The sequence below is a fragment of the Microcaecilia unicolor genome, chromosome 8 (assembly GCF_901765095.1).
Source record: "Microcaecilia unicolor chromosome 8, aMicUni1.1, whole genome shotgun sequence".
NCBI classification, from domain to species: domain Eukaryota; kingdom Metazoa; phylum Chordata; class Amphibia; order Gymnophiona; family Siphonopidae; genus Microcaecilia; species Microcaecilia unicolor.
The window spans coordinates 37,289,344-37,312,517 of record NC_044038.1 but is presented as its reverse complement, the minus strand read 5'-3'; the positions used below and the strand labels follow the sequence as shown (position 1 = coordinate 37,312,517).

General features: G+C 43.4%; 1 protein-coding gene across 3 annotated transcripts in view; it reads right to left on the bottom strand.

The window, feature by feature from the left end:
• TXNDC11 (thioredoxin domain containing 11) overlaps window positions 1-23,174 on the bottom strand; it is a 148,068-nt gene that overhangs the window by 27,416 nt on the left and 97,478 nt on the right. For all 3 annotated transcript variants that reach the window (XM_030211582.1, XM_030211583.1, XM_030211584.1), the window contains 2 exons: window positions 13,224-13,336; window positions 6,076-6,276 (listed from right to left, as the gene is read on the bottom strand). In XM_030211582.1, coding sequence (XP_030067442.1) covers window positions 6,076-6,276; window positions 13,224-13,336 — 314 coding nt within the window. The remainder of the gene's footprint in view (window positions 1-6,075; window positions 6,277-13,223; window positions 13,337-23,174) is intronic.

The window sequence follows — 23,174 nt, the reverse complement described above, 5'->3', positions numbered from 1 at the left end:
ATTTTAAATAATGTATTTTGCAAATGTTTTCTGAACAGCCACTCTAGCAGTTTGTTTCCATTGTTCTGAGTTAAAGTTTTACTTATTTATCACAGAAGGTCTATGGAGCTCTGTGCATTTGTGATTCCAACATTATGTAATGTTGCGGCCCAGTAGGGACTGTACTGACATTCTTGTGGCCTTCTATGTATAAACGTTGCTCACCCCTCCTCTATGAGGATGAACAGTGGCAGCTCCTTGACATATCTGCATAAATGGAGCCACACCCACTTTGACTCTTTGATGATGTGAGATGCCAGAAATTAAACAAGGTTGGAGCTGGCTAATATCTGGATGGGAAACTTCCGGGAAACACCAGGGCCTGAGTTACAAATTCTCTCTCATATTCTGTGTCTATGAGATACATTTGATAAACTTCAAATACTTCAGAAGTTGGTACAAGTTATTCAGTAGGACGTTCCAGCTACATGATGCTATTCTGCAGACTGGCATCTCTTGGATGGGATTTCATCAAATTCCTCTCTACAGATCCCTGGCCACTTCACAAAAATCGAAATGTTTACGTCCCATCTGGCCATGGCTAAACAATTATATAGAAAAAAAGGAGGAACCCCCAAGCAAACCAACAACGAAGAAAAAAAGAAAAATTAGGGGACGACCAATCAAATTCCAATACAAGGGTAACTTATTTATTAAAAGCAAAACAATGTACAAATGTACAGCAAAGCTAAAAAGTCTTTCTTATCGACAGTGAATCTGTAAGATTCAATGGACTTGACGCAGTCCTGCGTTTCGGCGCCTGCCTCTGGAGTCACAAACAATTTGGTCTGGTTGGAAATGCAAGGATATCAGCTTATGCAAGGATGTCAGTCAATAAGTCCAAAACAAAAAGTACAATTGTTGTACCATAGCAATTATAGAAAGGAACAAGCCACTGAGTCCATGGCTACACAATGACATAGACTTAGTATGGATTGCTGAACTGTCCCCTAATTAGGTGAAGATACTTCCATGCCCCACTCTGCTCAGGGACATCTCTTGTTAATTTAACTGGTCAGTGCTTTGGATAACACTACAGTATGAATGTTAAAAAACTGTTGCTACTTGTGTTACATTAAGCAAGGGGATGAAGCTGATAATTTGAAAAGCACAGCAGACACCTGAATTTCTACCTGAGGCAACACTGGCATCTTAACATGATTGTTGTAACTTGTGGACCATTTATCACCACTAAAGATCTTACCAGGTCCCCTTGGGCTGCACTACGACTCGACAATAGAACTACAGAACACTCCTACCACTCAGGAGCTCAAATCACCAGAAATTATTCAAGTAGAAGCCCTCATAGATGGCAAGGTCAGTACAAGCACAGCCTGGTATACTGGGCTAGCATAAAACTAAGTTCTGACATTTTCTTGACTGCGAGTACACTAAAATCCGATGCAAAGGCTGGATAAATCTGATGCTGCATGTCAGGCAACATTGCTGGAGAAAACGTGATCAATTACTGTGAACAGAACTAGATAAAAGCATTTCCATAAATAAATTCTACTTAAGCCCACTCCAACACTGAAACACAAAGCTGTTTGAACTGCTATGCAATAAACCGACTGCTTCATGCAGCGTGAATGTCTCACAGGCAAATCCTTCTACAGCTGAATGCAACTCAGCTGACTGAAGGAACCAAGCTCTTTTCCAGTAAACAAGTTACATAATAGTCCCTTAGTTACGGCCTCCATTTAAAATCACTCCAGTGCCGCATAAATGAGCAACACACTTTATCAGCCAAGTTGCTTTTCAATTAGGTACAGTGTGTAAAAGATTCCATGATCCTAATAATAAGAACCCTGATACTGTTATGCTGTGGACACTGTCTTTTCTTCTCCTGTGTCAATGATATGATTGCTAACACCTCCGGGGGCACTGTGCCCTTCTGTGAATCTCTCTTGTATCAGACTGGCTTTCCACAACAAGCCTGCTTTCTATGAGAACTGCTGTGGCTGATTTCCCCAAATAATGTTTCTCACTTGTTATCGATTTACCACCTCTCTCAAATCCCACTCCACACTTTTGTGTTCTACTAGTACACACCTAGGAGAAGTTGAGGACCTATAGGAGGGTTGGAACACTGAGCAGTTGTTCACTACAACGATTTCAATACCAGGATAATCAGGTTTAGGTGGAAATCCTAAATTCACAATCTTGGATCTCTGTCAGTGACAGGCAGGGCAGATACCAAGTAAAAGGGACCTGCTTTCATGTTTACTACAACAAATATGATTTGAGCTCAAACATCCAGGGAACTGATTAGGAAACAGACTGTCTCACTGCAAGGCCCACAAGCCAGTGGTGGTTTCCAGGGACCTCTAGGCACTCCTCCACCTCTCAAGGCTGGAGCTTTGTCTTATTTGGTAGACCAGTGTTCTCCCCAGGACATTTTGAATGAATGTGCCACTCAGCTGATTTTACTTATCTCCTGGCTAGCTTAACAGAAACTTTTATTACTGTGCAATACTCCCCTGCCCCTGCCTGACTACTTCTTCACATCACCTGATTGTGATGCATCAGAACGTATGGCTAGGGGTCAGATATCACCATTTTGAAAGATGGCATTGCTCTTGCCTTTAGAGGTGGGTGTGGAGTCATGAAGTCAAGTTGGAGTTGACGGGGTGCCCAGTGGGAAAGCCAAGGAGAAAGAGGAACATGCTGCATATGGTGGGGGGTGGGAGAGAGAAAGAAGAGATGATGGACCTGGTGGGAGGGGGAGGGAGAAAGAGACTGCTGGCATAAGTTTACCTAGGGGGGTCGTTCAAGAGGGACATATTTGTAGTTATGGATATCATTGAACACACTGGTTAGTGTTGTGGCCCTATGTGGGAAGATATGCTGGCTCTCCTTAGCTCTTTTGAATCCATAGTGGCAAAAACTGGGTCTACTCAATTGTTTTCAAGCCGTGAAAACAATCCATGACCACCTAAACTTCAGAAGATCACTAAAAACCAACCTCTTCAAAACGGCCTACACTACAGATCCAACGTAAATCCCCACATCCGGCCACATAACTAAACCAAAGACTGTACTGGACAACATACAACCTTCCTCCTTTCGACCCTAATGGAGCTTGGAATACATCTACCTTATTCGAACACAACATAACCTTATATCTGTTCTCTCTACCGGATTTGGCAAACGCCTTTACGGTACTGTGTAAGCCACATTGATCCTGCAAATAGGTGGGAAAATGTGGGGTACAAATGCAACAAATAAAATAAATATTTATTACCATTTTATACAAATAAATACATTAATTTAGCATAAAATACGGTGCCATATCATGAACGCAAGGCCCATACAGTCTACCCACACCAAGGCTCTTTTCTTCCTTTCCAGAGGTGCATCACAATGGGATGACTGACCTATGTTATATTGGATGCTCAGAGATGTCATCATGTTTGCACAATTCTTCCATTATTCCAAGAAGCAGTAGAGCAAAGATTAACATATTGAAGAATACCTATTTTTGTGGAGATCTGTGACTTTCTCAGTGAGGGGATGAGAAATGAGCATAGGAAAGAAAGCAGCTCTCTATGTGGATGTATTATTTAGCTTCCTTGTAGGTTGTGATGCTTTTCATTGCATAAATAAGAACATTATCCAAAGATGGTGCTGTAGTATAAGTAATAGAGGCTGATGGCACCTTATAGACTGAACAATTTATTAAGGAATGAGCTTTCAAAGACAAGTATCTGCTTTGGCAGACAATATATCTCCATGCAAAGGTATTATGTGAGCTTGCCAGAGCTACTGTCTTCTGAATTAATCTGATCAGAAGCAAAGACTTTTGAGATCTCAGAAACTCATATACCTCATTTCAGATAATTCCAGTACGAAATTCCAGTTCTCTCTGTTACTGACTCCAGAACAAGCTGTTCCATAAAACAGTCATTTATTGCATCTAGAAACTTTACCTCCGTAGCATGCTCCAATGAGACATTTACCAATCAATATTGGGATAACTGCAATCTTCCATTATTATCGTGCTACTATATTTGTCAGCCTTCTTAATTTTTCTTAGCATTTCACGGTCTCCCCATCCTGTCCAAGTGGATGGTCATATCCCCCTCACCACTATACACTTCCCCCACACATAATGAATTTCTGTCTATAAAGATTCCACACTGCATTTTGTTTCCTGCAGGACGTTTATCCTATAAGCCAGACTTAACATTAGTACATCTTTCCACCAAGCTGACCCATTCTTATTTTGGTATAATTTAATACCTTGATTCACAAAGACCCACTGGTTGTCCTCTTTCCATAAGGTTTCTGAGATGCCTACATGTCTATATTTTTCATTTAGTACTAATAAGCCAGATCTGGTTGGGGTTGAGGGGGGATCTTGTTATAAATGAAGGACCCCAGTTATTTAGTTCAGAGTGAGGCACCTTGCAGAACTAATTAATGTGCCTCCCCAAGGGTCTTGCACTAAGGCAGTCTCTCACTGTATAGTACTCAATCAGTTTGTAAAGGGTACAGGTGTCACTAGAAAGTATGTATGTGGTAAGAAGAGCTAAGTGTGAGAAGTAAAATGGATAAATATCAAGCAAGTACCGCTGATTAGTCATCATATGCTACTTCAAGTTGCAGATGCTAAATTACCATGAAACAGTGTGAAGTTACTAACTGCAATAATCAGTACGAAATGCCACAGGGAAGCATTTGGTTTAAATTGGGGTTCAACAAGCTGAATCCATGTTTAATAAAATACTGTATCTATCAGTCACAGTAACATTTCTTACATCAATTTGCCATTGTTCTCAACATCAGTAATAAATAATGATGGTTTAGTGGCTAACCTAATTACATTAGCGAACAATCTTCAAAGCCACTCCCATGGGTAAAGAAGTGCATTACCTGCTGGAATGGTCTTTCACAGAACCACCTGCCTTGAAATTTGAGCAGAAAGATGTGTGTCGGACTATTTTGTGTGTACATTCACCCACTGGGTGGGGTGGGGATTCCTGGGGGTGGGGCTTGGAATTACACATATGATTTGAGTTTTTATACCTGAAACCTCCGCTCATAGGACAAATCCCTCCTCTCTGTACCCTTCTCCACCACCGCCAATTCCAGGCTCCGCCCTTTCTGCCTTGCCTCTCCCTATGCTTGGAATAAACTTCCTGAGCCCATACGCCAAGCCCCCTCCCTGCCCATCTTCAAATCCTTGCTCAAAGCCCACCTCCTTCAATGTCGCCTTCGGCACCTAACCATTATACCTCTATTCAGGAAATCTAGACTGCCCCAATTTGATTGACTGCACATTTTGTCCATTAGATTGTAAGCTCCTTTGAGCAGGGACTGTCCTTCTTTGTTAAACTGTACAGCGCTGCGTAACCCTAGTAGCGCTTTAGAAGTGTTAAGTAGTAGTAGTAAGTAGTAGAAGTATATATATATATATATATATATATATATATATACACTCAGAAAAAGAATTCACACATCTAGTAGGTGTGTGTAGGGGAGCACTTTTACTTTCAGAATCTAACAAAGCCCATAGAATGAAAAGTATGAGAGTATTTCTCACCCATTCAAGCATTTATAAACTATTCCCCATAGTGCACTTGTCCATGACAGTATGGCACATATCAATGGAACAACATGAAATCAAACGCACTTTACCCATATTTATTTCTTAGGATTTACTAATCGCCTTTATGAAGAGATTCACCCAATGCGGTGTACAGCAGGTACAGTTTAACATAAAACTTACAGTTTTGTTAACAGCATAAAAATAGTAAAAATGACTGAATATAAACAAATACAATAAATGAGGTAAACTTGAAAACTGCAAATTGAAACCTAATAATAGGACTACCATGAAACAGCATCAAAAATATACACATTTAACAGCACTAAAATTCAAATAACAGAGATATAATTCAATGCCGGCATATAATTGTCAGAGACCTGTGAGCTATAGTACTGTAGCGAAGAAGGACAAACCAAAGATGCATTAAAGTATGTAAACAGAGAAAAACGTGAAAGGTAGCAAGAGTTTGGAAAGTTATCACTCACCTCATCTAAGAGAGGATAATCTTCTGACAAGGGGTTAAAAGGAATGAAGAGGATGAGTGCCGGCCCTTTCTTTAGTTCATTGTTCAGAAGAAGACTTTTGCCTCCATGAGGCCTCAGCCAATGTAAGAGAGTTTCTCGGTTTTCGAAGGCCCAATTACAGATATTCTGAGCTGTGTAATTGAGAATCTTATGTGGATAGACCTTAGGAGGACAAAAGAAAAAAAAAAAAACATAAGAAAATGTAAAAGAAAAGGTCTTGAACTAAAGGTTTTAGTTTACTTTATTTTAACGTACTTGATAAACGCCTTTCAGGAAAAAAACAAATCACTGCACATAAACAGAACTTTAAAAAAATAATAAATGATATAGTAATGTATAATGTTAAAAAACAAAGATTAGAAAGCAAAGGAAAAAGTATAGATACACATTAAAAACTAAAACAAGATACGAAAGTTAAATATAACATTGCAAAACCATAAACTAACAAATAAAGGTCTCAAAATTCGTCATCTGTACATGAGCATGTGTCCTCCTCATCTCCAAACTATCTATCACACAAAAGAAAATACCTGACAAAGTAAATTCTGGAGCTAGAGGGATTATCTTCAAGTTTTAATAGAGCTGCTCATGGCACCATCAGAATCAAAAATGTACAACAGGTCACCAAATACACTCTAAGGGAGGGAAAGACAAGAATAGAGACATTTAAATACCTTCAAAGGATGTGGGTAGACTCATTCTAGGGAAATAGCTCTTTACAGAAATGACTGGGGGTGCTAAATTCTACACAGATTACACAGTGAGTGTGGAAACTTCAAAGAGTAAGACCTTTCTTCCCAAGGATCATCTTTCGCAATCTGGTACAGTCAATGGTGCTAAGTCACCTAGATAATTGCAATACACTTTACGCTGGTTGTAAAGAACAAATTATCAAGAAACTTCAAACAGCCCAGAACACTGCAGCCAGATTCATATTTGGAAAAACAAAATACGAAAGTGCAAAAACCCCTAAGAGAAAAGTTACACTGGCTTCCACTTAAAGAATGTATCGCTTTCAAGGTATGCACTCTAGTTCATAAAATCATTGACGGAGATGCTCCGACCTACATGCTAGACCTGGTTGACTTGCCACCCAGGAACGCTAAAAGATCATCCCGCACATTCCTTAATCTTCACTTCCCTAGCTGTAAATGTCTAAAATACAGACTTAACACATGCGTCCAACTTTTCCTACATGTGTACGCAGTTGTGGAATGCATTACCACTTAACCTAAAAACAATTTACGAACTAATCAACTTTCGTAAATCTCTGAAGACCTATCTCTTCAACAAGACATACCACAACGATCAAGAACTGTAAATGTAACACATCATCACTTTACCTTATATTCTGAACTGTTTTCTTCCTATATCTGCTTGCTTAATTCTATTATGTCATCCATGATCTCTATTGCAACACCAATTGTTATCTTCTACTCTGGAATGGCGAATGCCATAACGGAGCATTGTAAGCCACATTGAGCCTGCAAATAGGTGGGGAAATGTGGGATACAAATGCAACAAATAAAATAAATAAAATCTGCTAAATATTCGAGGTGCTCAAGGATCCACAGCATTCATAGAACTGGCACTGACGACAGCATCTGAATTAAAGAAAGCTTGAGACAAACAGAGGATTTCTGAGGGAGAGCAAGGCATTACAGAGCTGAGCAGATGATATGGATGGGCAGACTGGCTAAGCCGTATGGTTTTTAACTGCTGTCATTTTCTTTTGTTTGTTTATTTTAAAGTATTTATAGTCCAACTATTAACTATAGTCCTAAGTAGGTCACAGTAATCAGAAACAACAACATACAAAAATAGACTAAATAAATAAAAAAACATTGTGAAGTCTAATACTGATCAACATACACAAAAATATCTTTTATACTGTGATACTGAATGTTTGTGCAAACGAGGTTTTAGCACACCTTCTAAACAAACAGTTATCACTCGTGCCCAAAGCTCAATCAGACATACTGTGTGATGACTGAAAACCTCTGCCAACTGATGGAAGTCTTCCTCAATTTACTAAAGGTTTTCTCTCATTTTGTATCTATGCAAAATATGCTTAATAAAGGGGGTCCCATAGATCCCATCTCTCTATATTATATATGCAAATGGTTCCCAAACCTGATCCTGGAAGCACCCCACTAGTCAAGGTTTTCAGGATATCCACAATGAATATTTATTGTGGATATCCTGAAAACCTGACTGACTGGGGTGCCTCCAAGACCAGGTTTGGGAACCACTGGTATATGCTATGTTTGCATGGCTTGCACTAGGATTTCTGGCAACCATCCCCCCCCCCCCCCCCCCATCACCCCTCACCAGTGATGACAGGTTCATTGAAGTGCCCTGTTCTGACCCTTAACCTCAGACTGGGACTCCTGAGAGGAAAGAAGGGGGAGCCTGAGGAGAATGACAGAGAGCTGTTTTTCCCCACTTTAAAACTTCTGCTTGTTTTCCCTTCCTATTTTGCTCCCTCTGTCAGTCTCTCACATTTCTCTCTCCTCCTCCTCATTCAGCAACTCTCTACATGGGATCCAATCTGCAAACTGGAAGTAATGTCCAAGGGCCTTGCCTGCTGAGGTTAGAGTCTTGTGCTTGGAGATCATTGTTGCAGTCTTCCAGTCAGCTGGTAGTGCACTGGCGCTTCCTAAGAAATCACTTTCACAGGTGATGTGATGCACATGTGTATGCCAACATTACCTTTTGATGTCTCTGGCCTTACAGCGGGTCATGTGATGGAGTTAGTGCTCTTGTGAGATTTTTGGCCGGTTGTGGATGGGCTGTGTCGGCGCTAGAACGGCTTAGTAAACTCGTGGGCAGATGCATTTCAACTGAAACTCAATGCAGAGAAAACCCAATGCCTAATCCTCACCTCTCAACATAACACGAACATATTCACCACCATTAACATACCAAAACTGAACCTTCCAATTTCAGATACCCTAAAAATTCTTGGAGTTACCATCGATCGACACCTAACTCTTGAGAGTCATGCGAAAAACACAACCAAGAAGATGTTGCACTCAATGTGGAAACTAAAAAGAGTAAGACCTTTCTTCCCAAGGACCGTCTTCCGCAATCTGGTACAATCAATGGTACTCAGACATCTAGACTACTGCAACGCACTCTACGCTGGCTGCAAAGAGCAAATAATCAAGAAAATTCAAACAGCTCAGAACACAGCAGCCAGACTCATATTCGGTAAAACAAAATATGAAAGTGCGAAACCCCTACGAGAAAAACTACACTGGCTCCCACTTAAAGAATGCATTACATTCAAAATATGTACCCTAGTTCACAAAATCATTTACGGAGATGCCCCAGCCTACATGTCAGATCTGATAGACTTACCATCCAGGAATGCTAAAAAATCATCCCGCACATTCCTCAATCTTCAGTTCCCCAACTGTAAAGGGCTACAATACAAACTAACGCATGTGTCAACCTTTTCCTACTTGAGCACACAATTCTGGAACGCGTTGCCGCGCAGCCTGAAAACTATCTATGAATTAACTAACTTCCGTAAACTACTGAAGACCCATCTCTTTAACAAGGCATACCACAAAGATCAACAAATGTGAACTCCTACAAATATATCCAGAACTGTCTTATAATATTTGCTTGTCACACTACTATCATGTTTCATTCATTATCATGTTAACCAAGATCCTATGTAATACTAAATGTATGTTCTCTTATATACTTCCACCGCTGGTGGTTGGGAGGCGGGACTAGTGCTGGGCAGACTTATACGGTCTGTGCCGGGGCTGGTGGTTGGGCGGTGGGGATAGTGCTGGGCAGACTTATAGGGTCTGTGCACTGAAGAGGACAGTACAAATAAAAAAGTAGCACATATGAATTTATCTTCTTGGGCAGACTGGATGGACCGTGCAGGTCTTTTTCTGCCGTCATCTACTATGTTTATTATGATGTATTGTAAGCCACATTGAGCCTGTAAAGAGGTGGGAAAATGTGGGATACAAATGCAATAAATAAATGAATAAATATTCTATTTATATTTGGTCATTTTACTATTGTTATGCCTTTAACAAAATTGCAAATGTTATGTTAAACTGTACCTGCTGTGCAAAACCTTGGGTGAATCTCTTCATAAAGGCAGTTAATAAATCAACAAATAAAATAAACATTTCCAACGCCACAATAACTTCTGCCAGCAAGGAGTCATCAACTGCGCACAATTTGGTGAGGAACTGCTTGTTTGCACCTGGTTCAATGGCAATTGCACGCAGCTCCTCCATATAACTCTGCCACAGATTTCAATGTCAATAGAACACTGTTCCATGAGTTGACTTGCACTGCTTGAGCCTTTTCTTCTGTGAACAGCTGACTTTTGTTCGCTTAGTGAGTGTAATCACCTCCTTGCACAACTTACTAGGGAGGTCATTCAGATCAGTTTTTGATGGCTGGAGCCCACGAAAGTAAGATTGAGATTATGACCTGAAAACCTATCCAGACCTCATCTTGAAATGTTGCTTTCATATTAGTTGCATTATCAGTCACACAGATGAAACTAGCTCTGCCAAAATACTCAAAACTAATCGACGAATATTCTCACCAATAAATCAGTGGTCTCCCTTGTTGCCAAAATTGCTGAACACATCATAGGCGCCCCGTATAAGAGGAATCGTGGACTTCCTTGGCTGCTGGCCAAGGTGGGGCGCAAGGGGAGCGGTCGCTCCCCCAAACAGATGACCGGTGTCTGCCTCCCCCCGCCCCCGCCGCTCTCACCCATCCGCGTTCTCCCTCGCTCCGACGCCGCGATTCACATAGAAGCCAGCCTTAATCTGCCTGCGTCGGAGCCTCTCCCTCAGACGCGTCCCGCCTCCTGTAATACAACTTCCTGTCTTACGCAGAGGTGGGACGCGTCTGAGGAAGAGGCTCCGATGCAGGCAGATTAAGGCTGGCTTCTATGTGAATCACGGCATCAGAGCGAGGGAGAACACGGATGGGTGAGAGCGGATTGAAAAGACAGGACCCCGGGGGGGTGGGGAGCGAAAGCTACAGATGGCTGGGGGGCAGGGGAGAGAAGAGTCGCTGGTGGGCAGGGAGGGCTCAGGGCAGGGGGGAGAGGAGGGCTGCTGGACATGGGAGGATGGAGGGGAGGGCAGGGGAGAGGAGGGTTGCTGGAAATGGGTGGATGGAGGGGAGGGCAGGGGGAGAGGAGGGTTGCTGGACGTGAGTGGATGGAGGGGAGGGCAGGGGAGAGGAGGGTTGCTGCGTAAGTGGGTGGGCAGAGGAGAGAAGGGTTGCTGGACATGTGTGGGCAGATGGAGAGGAAGGTTGCATTACATGGATGGAGGAGAGGGAAGGGAGAGAGAAGAAGAAATGCTGGACATGGATGGAGGGGGAGGTAGGAGTAAGGAAGGAGATGAGAAGAGGGAACAGGAAGAGAGTAGAAAAACTGCACATGGATGAAGAAAATAGGCAGAAGCTGGATCCACTGGACAGTCAAGTCTACGGAGGACCCAGCTTTTACTTACGGATGTAGGACAAGAATTGAAGAAGAAAGGCGGAAAGTAAACAAATAAATGGAAAGGAAGCCCTGGAAACGGAGTTAAGAGGACAGATAGCAGCAGAATCAGAAACTGGGCCAGCATGATCAGAAAAACAAAGTCACCAGACAACAAAGGTAGAAAAGATCATTTTATTTTCATTATAGTGTTTAGAATATGTCCACTTTGAGAATCAGGTGCTCAGCATTAAATGTTTATATTTATTTACTTATGTATGGCATTTTATCCCACATTAAACATGAATTAGGATGTTTTGTGGCTCTACACGAGAATTGTGATATTATGATCCCTTGTTTCATATTGTTGACGGTCTGCATTTTCCGTATGGGTGGTATATTGGTGTATTAGGTTCTGCCCAGTGTAATATTTATGGTACAGTAAGGTTCTGAGTGTGTTTTTGCACAAAGTTGTGCATAGTGTTTTGGAGTTGAGCGATTGTGGTTAGTATATGCTTTGAGCAACCGCTTTATTCTTTGACATATGATACCTATCTAAATTTAATAAAAGGTATTATGACTTTTATTTTTATTTATTTATTTTTTCTGTGTGTTATCAGACAATTATGGATTTAAGCTCCACTCCTGGCCCCACCCCTAACCCCACCCCCTTTAGCCTCCCCAAACAGTTGGGCCACCGACCGCCTATGGAACACATGCATCAGTTTTCATCAAGGTAAGCTCCTCTGATATGATATGGTGGACTTTACTGTTTCAAGCTTACAAATATGAAACTTATCTTGCAAAAAAGTCGTTTAAGTTTGCCTTACATGAGAAGAAATGGTCCCCACTTGTGTCTTATTTTCAAGTTGTATCACGCTGTGCCTAAGGTCCTTTGTTGCTTCTCTTTCGTTGTATACTGTTTGTGCATATACTCCCCCCCTCATTTTTTTTATTATCCCCCTTCTTTTCTTTTTCTCTCATCTTACCTAAGTTGCATTGAACATGGTTTATGACTTCCAATGTATAGTTGCTGTTTATCACTTGTCTTGTTTGAAAACCAATAAAATTATTTAAACAACAAGGTAAGCTCCTCTGTTTATATATATATATATATATTATTTTATTATTATTTTGTTTTTTTTAAGTTGAGGTGTTGGTGTGAATTTTCTGAGTAAAGGTCTGCATTGGGATGTAATCTTGTCCCCATCCTCTCCTGTCCTCATTCACTTTTGATTCATTCTTCCCATCCCCACAGATTCCAAGCGGTAGTTCTGAAGTTGGTGCACAGTTTTCCACGGTAGAAAATAAGGGCTAAAAATACACAGATCTTCACATTATTAAAAACTGCAGGCATGTATCTTTACCTGCATACCAAAAAAAAAAGTCTAAAAATCTGCCTGCAGCAGTGAAGTACTACAGGGCAACATCTCAGAAAGGTACTAGCTTTAAATGGGTAATTATTGTGGTATTCTATGTCATGACAGCACTTATGACAAAAACCTCACATATACCTAAGATTATTCTGCTATGGTGTCCCTGATTGGCACCACAGAAGTACATGCACAATACATGAGATATCACATTCCTAACAAGACATGTACAAGCAGTCTTCACGAGCACTTACTAAAGAAGCGTTGAGTTTTCTATGTAGGTAGACACTCCCCGAGTCTGTCAGCGAGATCTCCTTTGCAACTTGTTTATCAGTGATGACTCCATAGCGAACTGTGTCTACGTAATCTGCAATGGAAGATCCGCATTTTTTAAAGTTTTACATACCACACAGATTGTCTCAATCTGAGGTTCTAATACATAAACTTTGAAAAGTTAAGCCAAAAACTGAAAAAAAAAAAGATGTGTGACTATTTCAGGATGCCTAATTTCCACCTTTGGTAATGAGGATATACAAACTGTCTAAAAAGTTAACTGTTTAAACTACTGAAATGTAAACAGTTAACTAAGTGATAAACACATTGTAAACTGAATCACTGGGACAAGAACACAAGGTTGCCTTGTTTATTGCTGATGTTATTTTGAATATGACGCTACCTCTGTTGCTGTTACTGGTCTTGTTGCATGAATTAAAAGCATTTGAGGGAATGATGGGGTTCTGGTAAACATGGATTAGACAAAGGTAGATTAGAAGAAAATGGGCCTCAATAAGATATTTGGACATTCAGATTGAGGCACATTCGATACATTATACAACTCTGGAAAGATATTCAGCATTACAAAGGAGGATTAGGGTAGATGGTAGGACAGCAGTGGAAGATAAATGCGATACTGAGATAGTTGCACTTCTTCCAGCTTTGCCTGTAGAGGTGTCCAGGGGAAGTTGATTTCCCCACAAAGAGATATTAAGTTTGGAGAGGGAAAAAAGCCCAAGGGTTGTAAAATCTATTTTATATAGGAATGGGGAGGGAGGTGGTCTTCTGCTATCTAACTGTACATTATATTACTTGACAGCACAGGTAAATCACATCCTGGATTGGGAAGTGTGGGATTTCAAACTGACAGTAGGACTGGTAGTTACTCCCATCTCTAGATCATTTATAAATATGCTAAAAAGCAGCGATCCCAGCACAGACCCCTGGGGAACCACATTATCTACCCTTCTCCATTGAGAATACTGACCATTTAACCCTACTCTCTGTTTTCTGTCTTTTAACCAGTCTTTAATCCACAACAGGACACTACCTCCTATTCCATGACTCTCCAATTTCCTCTGGAGTCTTTTATGAGGTACTTTGTCAAACCCCTTTTGAAAATCCAGACACACAATATCGACCGGCTCACCTTTATCTATGTTTGTTCACCCCTTCAAAGAAATGTAATAAACTGCTGAGGCAAGATTTTCCTTCACTACATCCATGTTGGCTTTGTCTCATTAATCCATGTTTTTGAATATGCTCTGTAATTTTGTTCTTTATAATAGTCTCTATCATTCTGCCTGGCATTTTGCCTGGTACTGATGTCAGGCTCACCAGTCTCTAATTTCCCGGATCGCCTCTGCAACCTTTTTAAAAAAAATCGGAGTTACATTGGCCATCCTCCAATCTTTTGGTACCATGCTTGATAAATTACATATTACTAACAATAGTTCAGTAAGTTCATTTTTCAATTCTATCAGTACTCTAGGATGAATATCAGCCGGTCCAGGAGATTTGCTACTCTTCAATTTTTCAAATTGTGCCATTACATCCTCCAGGTTTACAGAGATTTCATTCAGTTTCTCTGCCTCATCAGCTTTGAATATCATTTCTGGCACTGGTATCTATCCCAAATCTTCCTCAGTGAGGACCGAAGCAAAGAATTCATTTAATCTCTATGCTATGGGTTTGTCTTCCCTGAGTGCCCCTTTTACCCCTCAGTTATCTAGTGGTCCAACTGATTCTTTTGCCGGCTTCTTGCTTTTAATATACCTAAAAAAAATGTTACTATGTGTTTTTGCCTCCAACGCAATATTTTTTTCAAAGTCCCTCTTTGCCCTCCTTATCAGCACTTTGCATTTAACTTGACATTCCTTATGCTGTTTCTTATAATTTTCAGTCAGATCCTTCTTCCATTTTCTGAAGAAAATAGCTCCCTTCACCTCACTTTTTAACCATGCAAGCTGTCGTTTGGTCTTCCTTCCTTCTTTTTTTTAATACACGGAATATATTTGGCCCGGGCTTCCAGGATGGTATTTTTGAACAGCATCCAGGCCTGATGTAAATTTCTGACCTTTGCAGCTGCTTTAATACCTTTTTTTTTCACCGTTCTTCTCATTTCATCAGTCTCCTTTTTGAAAGTTAAATGCTAATGTATTGGATTTCCGGTGTGTACTTACGCCAAAGCAGATATCAAATCTGATATTATGATCAGTTATCAAGATGCCCCAGCACCAGATCATGTACTCCACTAAGGACTAGGTCTAGAATTTTTCCTCCTCTTGTCGCTTCAAAGTGGGTAGCTATATAGTATGCCACAAAAGGGGCGCTATCCTAATTAGTTTTTAAAAGAACTGAATGATAAGACTTTAAATAAAATTATTATTTCCCAATCCTATTAGGTATTTGCACAAGGGTGAGGCTACAGACAAATGAAAGGTAGGTTTCACAGCAAATCCCTAACACCTTGCGATTTCAACCGAATTCAACTGAGCCAAACTGAACCAGCCTGGTTCTCTACAGAAAACTAATCAAAACAAAACAGGTACATACGTACATAAGTACTGCCATACTGGGACAGACCGAAGGTCCATCAAGCCCAGCATCCTGTTTCCAACAGTGGCCAATCCAGGTTACAAGAAGTACCTGGCAAGATCCCCAAAAAAGTACAATACAATTTATACTGCTTATCCTAGAATTAAGCAGTGGATTTTCCCCAAGTCCATTTTAATAATGACAGCACCCAGGGATCCTGGTTCAATCTGTGTGCAGCAAAAGTGCAAATTAAATTGGATGAAAGATCAAGAGTTATTACTTGGGAATGGTTTCATATTTAGTTACAAACTGACAGAACTGATGATTTTATAAGACTAGTTTCCCTATAGGAACCTAGGTCAAAACACACCCTCACTGCTTTGGTGTTATCAGTCTTGGGGTATTTTACCATTCAGCTTAAATTTCAACAACAACCCCCCCCCCTCCCCCCCACCCAATAAGCAACATTGAAAAATAAATAAAAACACATAAAACAAACATACAAAAAAAAGAGGAAAGCATGCAGAGCATGGCTCATGGAGTTCCTTCCAACCCGTGTGTGCAAGTGTATTTATCACAGATTTCAGGTTTATTATCTTATCATATAGCGCTGAATGCAATACTGCCCTACCTGTTTACAATAAAATTTGTCTAGTCAAATGTAACAAAAGCAGGAAAAGAAAGAGGGGAGGGATAGGAAAGAAAATTAAAGTTAGGCGTAAGAGAGCAGAGAGCCCAGATATACAACAATCCCTGGCATCCCAAGCTTCCTGCACTAATGCATGTCTATTCCCCAAATATAGGCTCATATAAGTATGTTCTTAGACCACCCTTGAAATAGTGCAAGGAGGTGTCAAGTCTAATAGAAGATTGTTCCAGAATGTGGGTCCTGTCACGATCAATATGGCTTCACAAATAATGTCAATTCTAATATGCTTAAAAGAATGAATAATTAGGAGATCTTGTCAAGAAGAACAAAGTGTCCTTTAGAGAGAATAACGTAGTGGCGATATTCAAACTGCTATCTGGAGAGAAATCCAAAAAAACAGTAGGACACCAATTTTTCTGGCCTAATTTTCTCCACATAGTTATTGGGATTGTGGTCTGAATATTCCACACTCCAGATAATTGCCACCTGAACAGTGCGGAGGAGGTCTGTAAGAATATTCGGTTTTCCACTTGTGTATTACCGGTTTGACAGGGACGGTTGTGCAGCAGCACCCTGTATGCGATTATTTCAGTTTGCAGAAAGTTAACTGTTTGTCAATTTGATCTACATGATTATTTTCTATATTGGAAGTCAATAGACCCCTGACGCAGGCCTTTACGGCCGAAACACGATTCGTGTCGGGTCGTTGTTTTATTGATTTGAAATAAAGACCTTTTTTTAAGGCGACACCACTTGTGAGAGGACTTTTTTGGATCCACTGTTTCCTTTGCTGTAAGAATATTCAACAGCACTAACTATTTAATGATACTCAATATTCACAACCAGTGCCAGCTAAGTCATTCCTCTGGATAATGACCAAAGTGGTTCGGATAAATGGCTTTCCTGAAAACTCAAAAGACACCTCTCCAAGTCTTGACTAGCACAGTTTTTACATTTCATTCGCAAGTGATGAATTATCAAATAACTAAATGACAAAAAATAATGGCCAGCCGAGTGTTTACCTTGCTAAATGTGGCTTCCTGGTTGGACAATCAGCTTAAAACGCAGCCAGTTGTCCACAAAACACTATCTGAACTGGATGCTCTGGCCACTGAAGTATCATTCACTCTGCAACAGCTACAGATTCAATATGTTTATCTGCATGGCCACATCGGCAGAAGGTGGGAACAAGCTGGCATCACTGAATGAAAGAAAACAGATGCCTTCAGCAGTCAGAGGAGCACTCGATCAAAGGGCGGGCTGCTAGAGATCTGCTTGGATTTAAAACATACTGTCCAGCTTAGCAGGCACATTTCTCTCTCAAAAGTAATTATTACAAATACGCCTTTGAGCAGTTCCACACCACTGAAAAGTTAATAAACTCAGGAGTGTGGTATTCTCTTATGAAGAACTACCAGATTATTTCCAGTTAATGAGTCAGAAGCTCTAAAAGAAACATTTTACCATATTTTCTGTATAAATGAAACTATATATTATCTGATAAAGGGAAAGAAAACTCAGAATGTTATTTGCCTACTGGAAAGGAAAAGGAAAGTAATTAAATTCACCTGCTGACCTAGGAGACTGATACTTTTTCCCAAGTTCTGTATGCTGGCAGTTTCCACCCGGGAGCTAGAATTACTTAGGTTTGATTGTTAATGGGAAATGTATGTCAAAGTAGGCTTGCAATATTACTAAGGAAGAGACACACAAGCTGTAACCCACATGTGTCATATGTTGTCACATTAAACTTCTGTATGCCAGACAAAAAACATGATTTGCTACATAAGCAATGAAATTTTTCCCCCTAATCTGTCGTTGAAAACAGAACCAAACTCTACCTTCCCCTCAAAGGTTGCCACATAGTAGTCTGAATTCCATTTCCTGCCACTTTTAGGCAAGCGACAGACTTCCAGATAAACACTGCACCAAATGAAGTACAGAGATTCTCCACCAGGGAAGTCTTCTTGTATCCCACCTTCCACTCTGCAGCTGTAAATTACACTTTTATTCACATATAAATAAAAGCAGCGGTGACAATGGGAAGGTTCACTTTAAGGTCAGGTTTCCATAATAAGATCTTGGTGCTGCCCTGTGATTATTTACCATAATATGGAAGTTGACTGACACAGGAACAAGCTTCACCAAGCAGAGTCTGAAACTAAATGGGAACCCAGATGTTATGATTCTGCCGGTTTGGCTGAGGGGGAGGGGGGACGTCTCTTCTGATTGGCTGCCAGGGGTTGTGCTGACGTCAGGGGATAGTACTTTAGCCTGCAGCTGAAGAGTTTCTCTGCTTTTGCGTTACTTATCTGGTGGTAACAGGAAAGCCTGATAGGTTTCTCTCAGAACGTGCTCTAGGTTCTGACAGGGATCTGTGTTGATTTAGAGTATTCTTTTCCTTCCCTCTGGGTTAGCTGCTGCTGTGTGTGTGTGTGTGTGTGTGCATAGCTCTGTAATCAGGGTCAGCTGCTCGTTTGTTTAGTGGGGGCTGGGCATTGCTCAGCCTCCGGGGCTCTGGGCTGAGTGAGAGCTTCTCCTTTGTTTGTTTGTTTTAAGGATTTCTCTTCCCAGTGTCCTGGCCTGCTGGCTCAGTGAGTTTAACCCTTTGTGTACTGTGTGTATTGTATTCCTGCCTCTGCCAGTGTGTTTGTTTGGATGGGCCCCACTCCCTCTCAGGAGGGGAAGCGTTCTCTCTGATTGTTTGTTGATTTATGGCACTCTCTCTCTGCTGGCTCTACAAGCTTAACCCTTTATGTTCTGTGTGCCTCTGTCTACAGTGGGTTTGAGGCAAAGGCTTTCTGCCTTCCTTTGTGTTTGGTTCCTCTGGCTTCTGCCTGGGGCTCCTACCCTGGTGGGGAGGGGGTTGCTGTGTTAGTTCCCCTGTCCTGCGCTAGTCCCCTGCGTGGGCGTGGCCCGCTCTGGTCCTTTGTTTCCCCCTCTGCCCTATTGCTGGTGTTCAGCGCGTGTCTGGCATCTTGGGGCCCTCTGGGTTCTTTCACCCCTCCCTGTGTGTGATTGGGTTCCAGTTCAGCCGTGAGGCTCGCACGAGTGGCTCTGTCTGCGTGGGTTCCGGTTCGGCCGCGAGGCCCGCCTGTATGCCTATTTCCCTTCTTCCTGAGGGACTGGGGGGAGGGGTAGCTTAGGGGGTATTGTGTAGCTGGGGTGTGCGGTGGTGGGTCGGTCTCCCCTTGGCCTGGGTCGGCGCCCTGCTGGCCTCGGCCAGGGCCCAAGGGCTCACGACCAACCCAACGGATTACAGAACGCAAAAGCCATGAGCTCGACCGATCCATCCCCCATGCAGCTGCTCCAGCAATTGCATGCTCAGCTACAACAGGTATCGGGAGTCGTGAACGCACTGTCTCAACGGGTAGACTCGCTGACTGTCACGGGGGCTGCGGAGGTCCCGCCAGCAGCTACTCCGCCTAGTTCCCACGCATGTGGCCGAGGGATTCGGGTGGCTACGCCCCCGAGGTACGAGGGCGACAGTAAGACCTGCCGGGGGTTCCTCAATCAATGCCAAATTGTCTTCGAGTTGCAGGCCCGGGATTTTCCTTCGGATCGGGCGAAGGTGGCTTATATTATCTCTCTACTGGCAGGCCCCGCTCTGGCCTGGGCCTCGCCCTTATGGGAGAAGAAGGATCCCCTCCTGGATAATTTGGCAGAGTTTTTGAAACAATTTCGGCTCATCTTTGAGGAACCCGGGAAGCCCTCCTCGGCGGCGACTCAGCTGTTGAACCTACATCAGGGGCGACTCTCTCTGGGTGAGTACGCCATCCAGTTTCGGACTTTGGCCGCAGAGCTAGGTTGGGATAACCCAAGCCTGACTGCGGTATTTTGGCATGGTGTCTCGGCCAACATTAAGGATGAACTCACAGGCCGGGAGCTGCCCTCAGATCTGAATGACCTCATCCGTCTCTGTACCCAGGTGGACATCCGGTTCAGGGAGCGGGCCTGTGAACGTCGCGCTGGTCAGCAGGTTGCAGGGGCTAACTCGAGGAGCTCGCACAAGAGCCCTGCTTCCCCGTCGCTGGGTGTGCCCGATGGGTCTGAACCTATGCAGGTTGACCGGGCGGCCCAGGAGAGACAGCGGAGACGCTCTAAGGGGCTGTGCCTGCATTGTGGAGTGAAAGGGCACTTTGTCCGTGAGTGCCCGAAGAGAAAGAAGTCGGGAAACCAGCAGCCCTGATACCGGCTAGGGAGACCGGGTCAGGGCCAAAGTCCTTCTCCCCTTGGATGCAGGTTTTGGTGCCAGTTCTACTGGCGATTAAGGATACCCCTTGTTTTGAGGCGCTAGTTGACTCGGGGGCGGGAGGCAACTTTATCAGCGCGGACCTGGTGCGGGTTCATCAAATTCCTACGATGGAGTTACCTCAGCCCATCACCGTGTCAGCGGCTTGGGGACTGGTTCGGGGAGTTCTCCGCTCCAGAACCGTGCCTATGACCATACGGGTAGGAGTCTTACACAAAGAAGTTATCTCCTTCTACGTCCTTCCGTCGGCCACTGAGGCCATAATCCTGGGATTACCCTGGCTTCGCCTGCATAACCCTTGCATTGATTGGGCCCGGGGTGAATTGACGGCGTGGGGCCCGGGCTGCCAGAAGGTCTGTTTGGATAAGGTCTCGCCAGCCCCAGTGACGCTTCCTTTGGATCGAGCCAATGTTATGTTACCGGGGCCCTACAGATCCTTTGGAGATGTTTTTTCCAAACAGCAAGCAGAGATTCTGCCTCCTCATCGCTCCTATGACTGTGCCATAGAGCTACTACCTGGCACTGAACCTCCCCGTGGCCGCGTATACCCCCTATCCCGGCCAGAGACGGAAGCCATGTCCCAGTATATTCGAGAGAACCTAGCTCGAGGCTTCATCCGGCCCTCTAAATCACCCGCGGGGGCTGGATTCTTCTTCGTGGAGAAGAAGGATGGGGGGTTGCGCCCCTGTATTGACTACAGGGGACTCAATGCCATCACGCGGAAGGACAAATACCCCCTTCCCTTGATTTCTGAGATGTTTGACCGCCTCCAGGGGGCCCAGATCTTCTCCAAGCTCGATCTCAGGGGGGCCTACAACCTTGTGCGGATCAAGGAGGGGGATGAGTGGAAGACGGCGTTTAACACCCGCGACGGGCATTACGAATATCTGGTAATGCCCTTTGGACTTGCTAATGCTCCAGCCGTCTTCCAAGCCTTCATGAATGACATCTTCAGGGATCTCCTGTATAAGTTTGTGATGGTCTACTTGGACGATATTTTGATTTTTTCAAGGGCTGAGGAAGAGCACCAGGAGCACCTGAAGACCGTATTGCAGCGGTTGAGGGAGAACCACCTCTATGTGAAATTGGAAAAATGTGAATTCCATCACTCCGAACTGCTCTTCCTGGGGTACATCATTTCTAACCACGGGCTGCGTATGGACCCCAGTAAGCTGACAGCCATCCTGCACTGGCAGCAACCTACGGGGCGTAAGGCTCTACAGCGCTTCTTAGGTTTTGCCAACTACTATAGGCAGTTTATTTGGAATTACTCGTCCCTGACTGCCCCTCTTACTGCCTTGACTAAGAAGAACGCTGACGCTCGCAACTGGTCGCCTGAGGCGTGTCAGGCCTTTGAGAATCTGAAACAGGCATTTGTTGGAGCTCCAGTGTTGCGCCATCCCAACCCGACAAATAAATTTTTCGTGGAAGTGGATGCATCATCGGTTGGCGTAGGAGCAGTGCTGTCCCAGGCCCACCCCAGTGGGAAACTTCTCCCATGTGCATTCTTCTCTAAAAAGTATACCCCTGCCGAGAAGAATTATGCCATCGAGGATCAGGAGCTATTAGCCATTAAATTGGCCCTGGAAGAATGGCGTCATCTGCTGGAAGGGGCGCAGGAGCCCTTCACGGTGTTCACGGACCATAAAAACCTGACTTATTTACGAGAAGCGAGAAGGCTGAATCCTCGCCAGGCCCGGTGGGCACTATTCTTCTCCCGCTTTGATTTCATTCTGACCTATCGTCCAGCGGAGAAGAACATCAAGGCAGATGCCCTCTCCAGGTCCATGGAGGCTGACCTGGAGGAAGAACCCCTGCAGTATGTAATTAAACCTGATGTCATTGTGCCCGCGATGACGCTAGCAGTACCTGCAGGTATGACCTTTGTGCCACCCCGGCTGAGAGAAAAGACACTCCAATGGGGGCATGCCTCTCGAATGGCAGGACATCCCGGGATCCTGGGAACCAAGCGGTTCATCTCCCAGCAGTATTGGTGGCCTTCACTTGATCGGGATGTGCAGGAGTTTGTGGCTGCGTGTCCTGAGTGCGCCCAGCATAAGGCTGACCGTCGGAGACCCCAGGGGTTGCTGATGCCTTTACCGGTACCTGAGAGACCGTGGACCCACATTGCCATGGACTTTGTTACGGATCTGCCTAACTCTGAAGGGCACACAGTTGTCTTGGTAGTGGTGGACCGGTTTTCTAAAATGGCCCACTTCATACCCATGCCTACCCTTCCTTCGGCGGTGAAGCTGGCACAGTATTTCATCAGCTCTATTTTTCGTCTCCATGGTCTGCCAGAATCTATTACCTCTGATCGAGGAGTACAGTTTGTCTCAAAGTTCTGGAGAGCCCTGAATCGGGCCCTTGAAGTAAAGCTGAACTTTTCGTCGGGATATCACCCACAATCCAATGGCCAAACAGAACGAGTGAACCAATGCTTGAAGCAGTTCCTACGGATGTATGTCAATGAGCACCACAACTGGAGTCAGC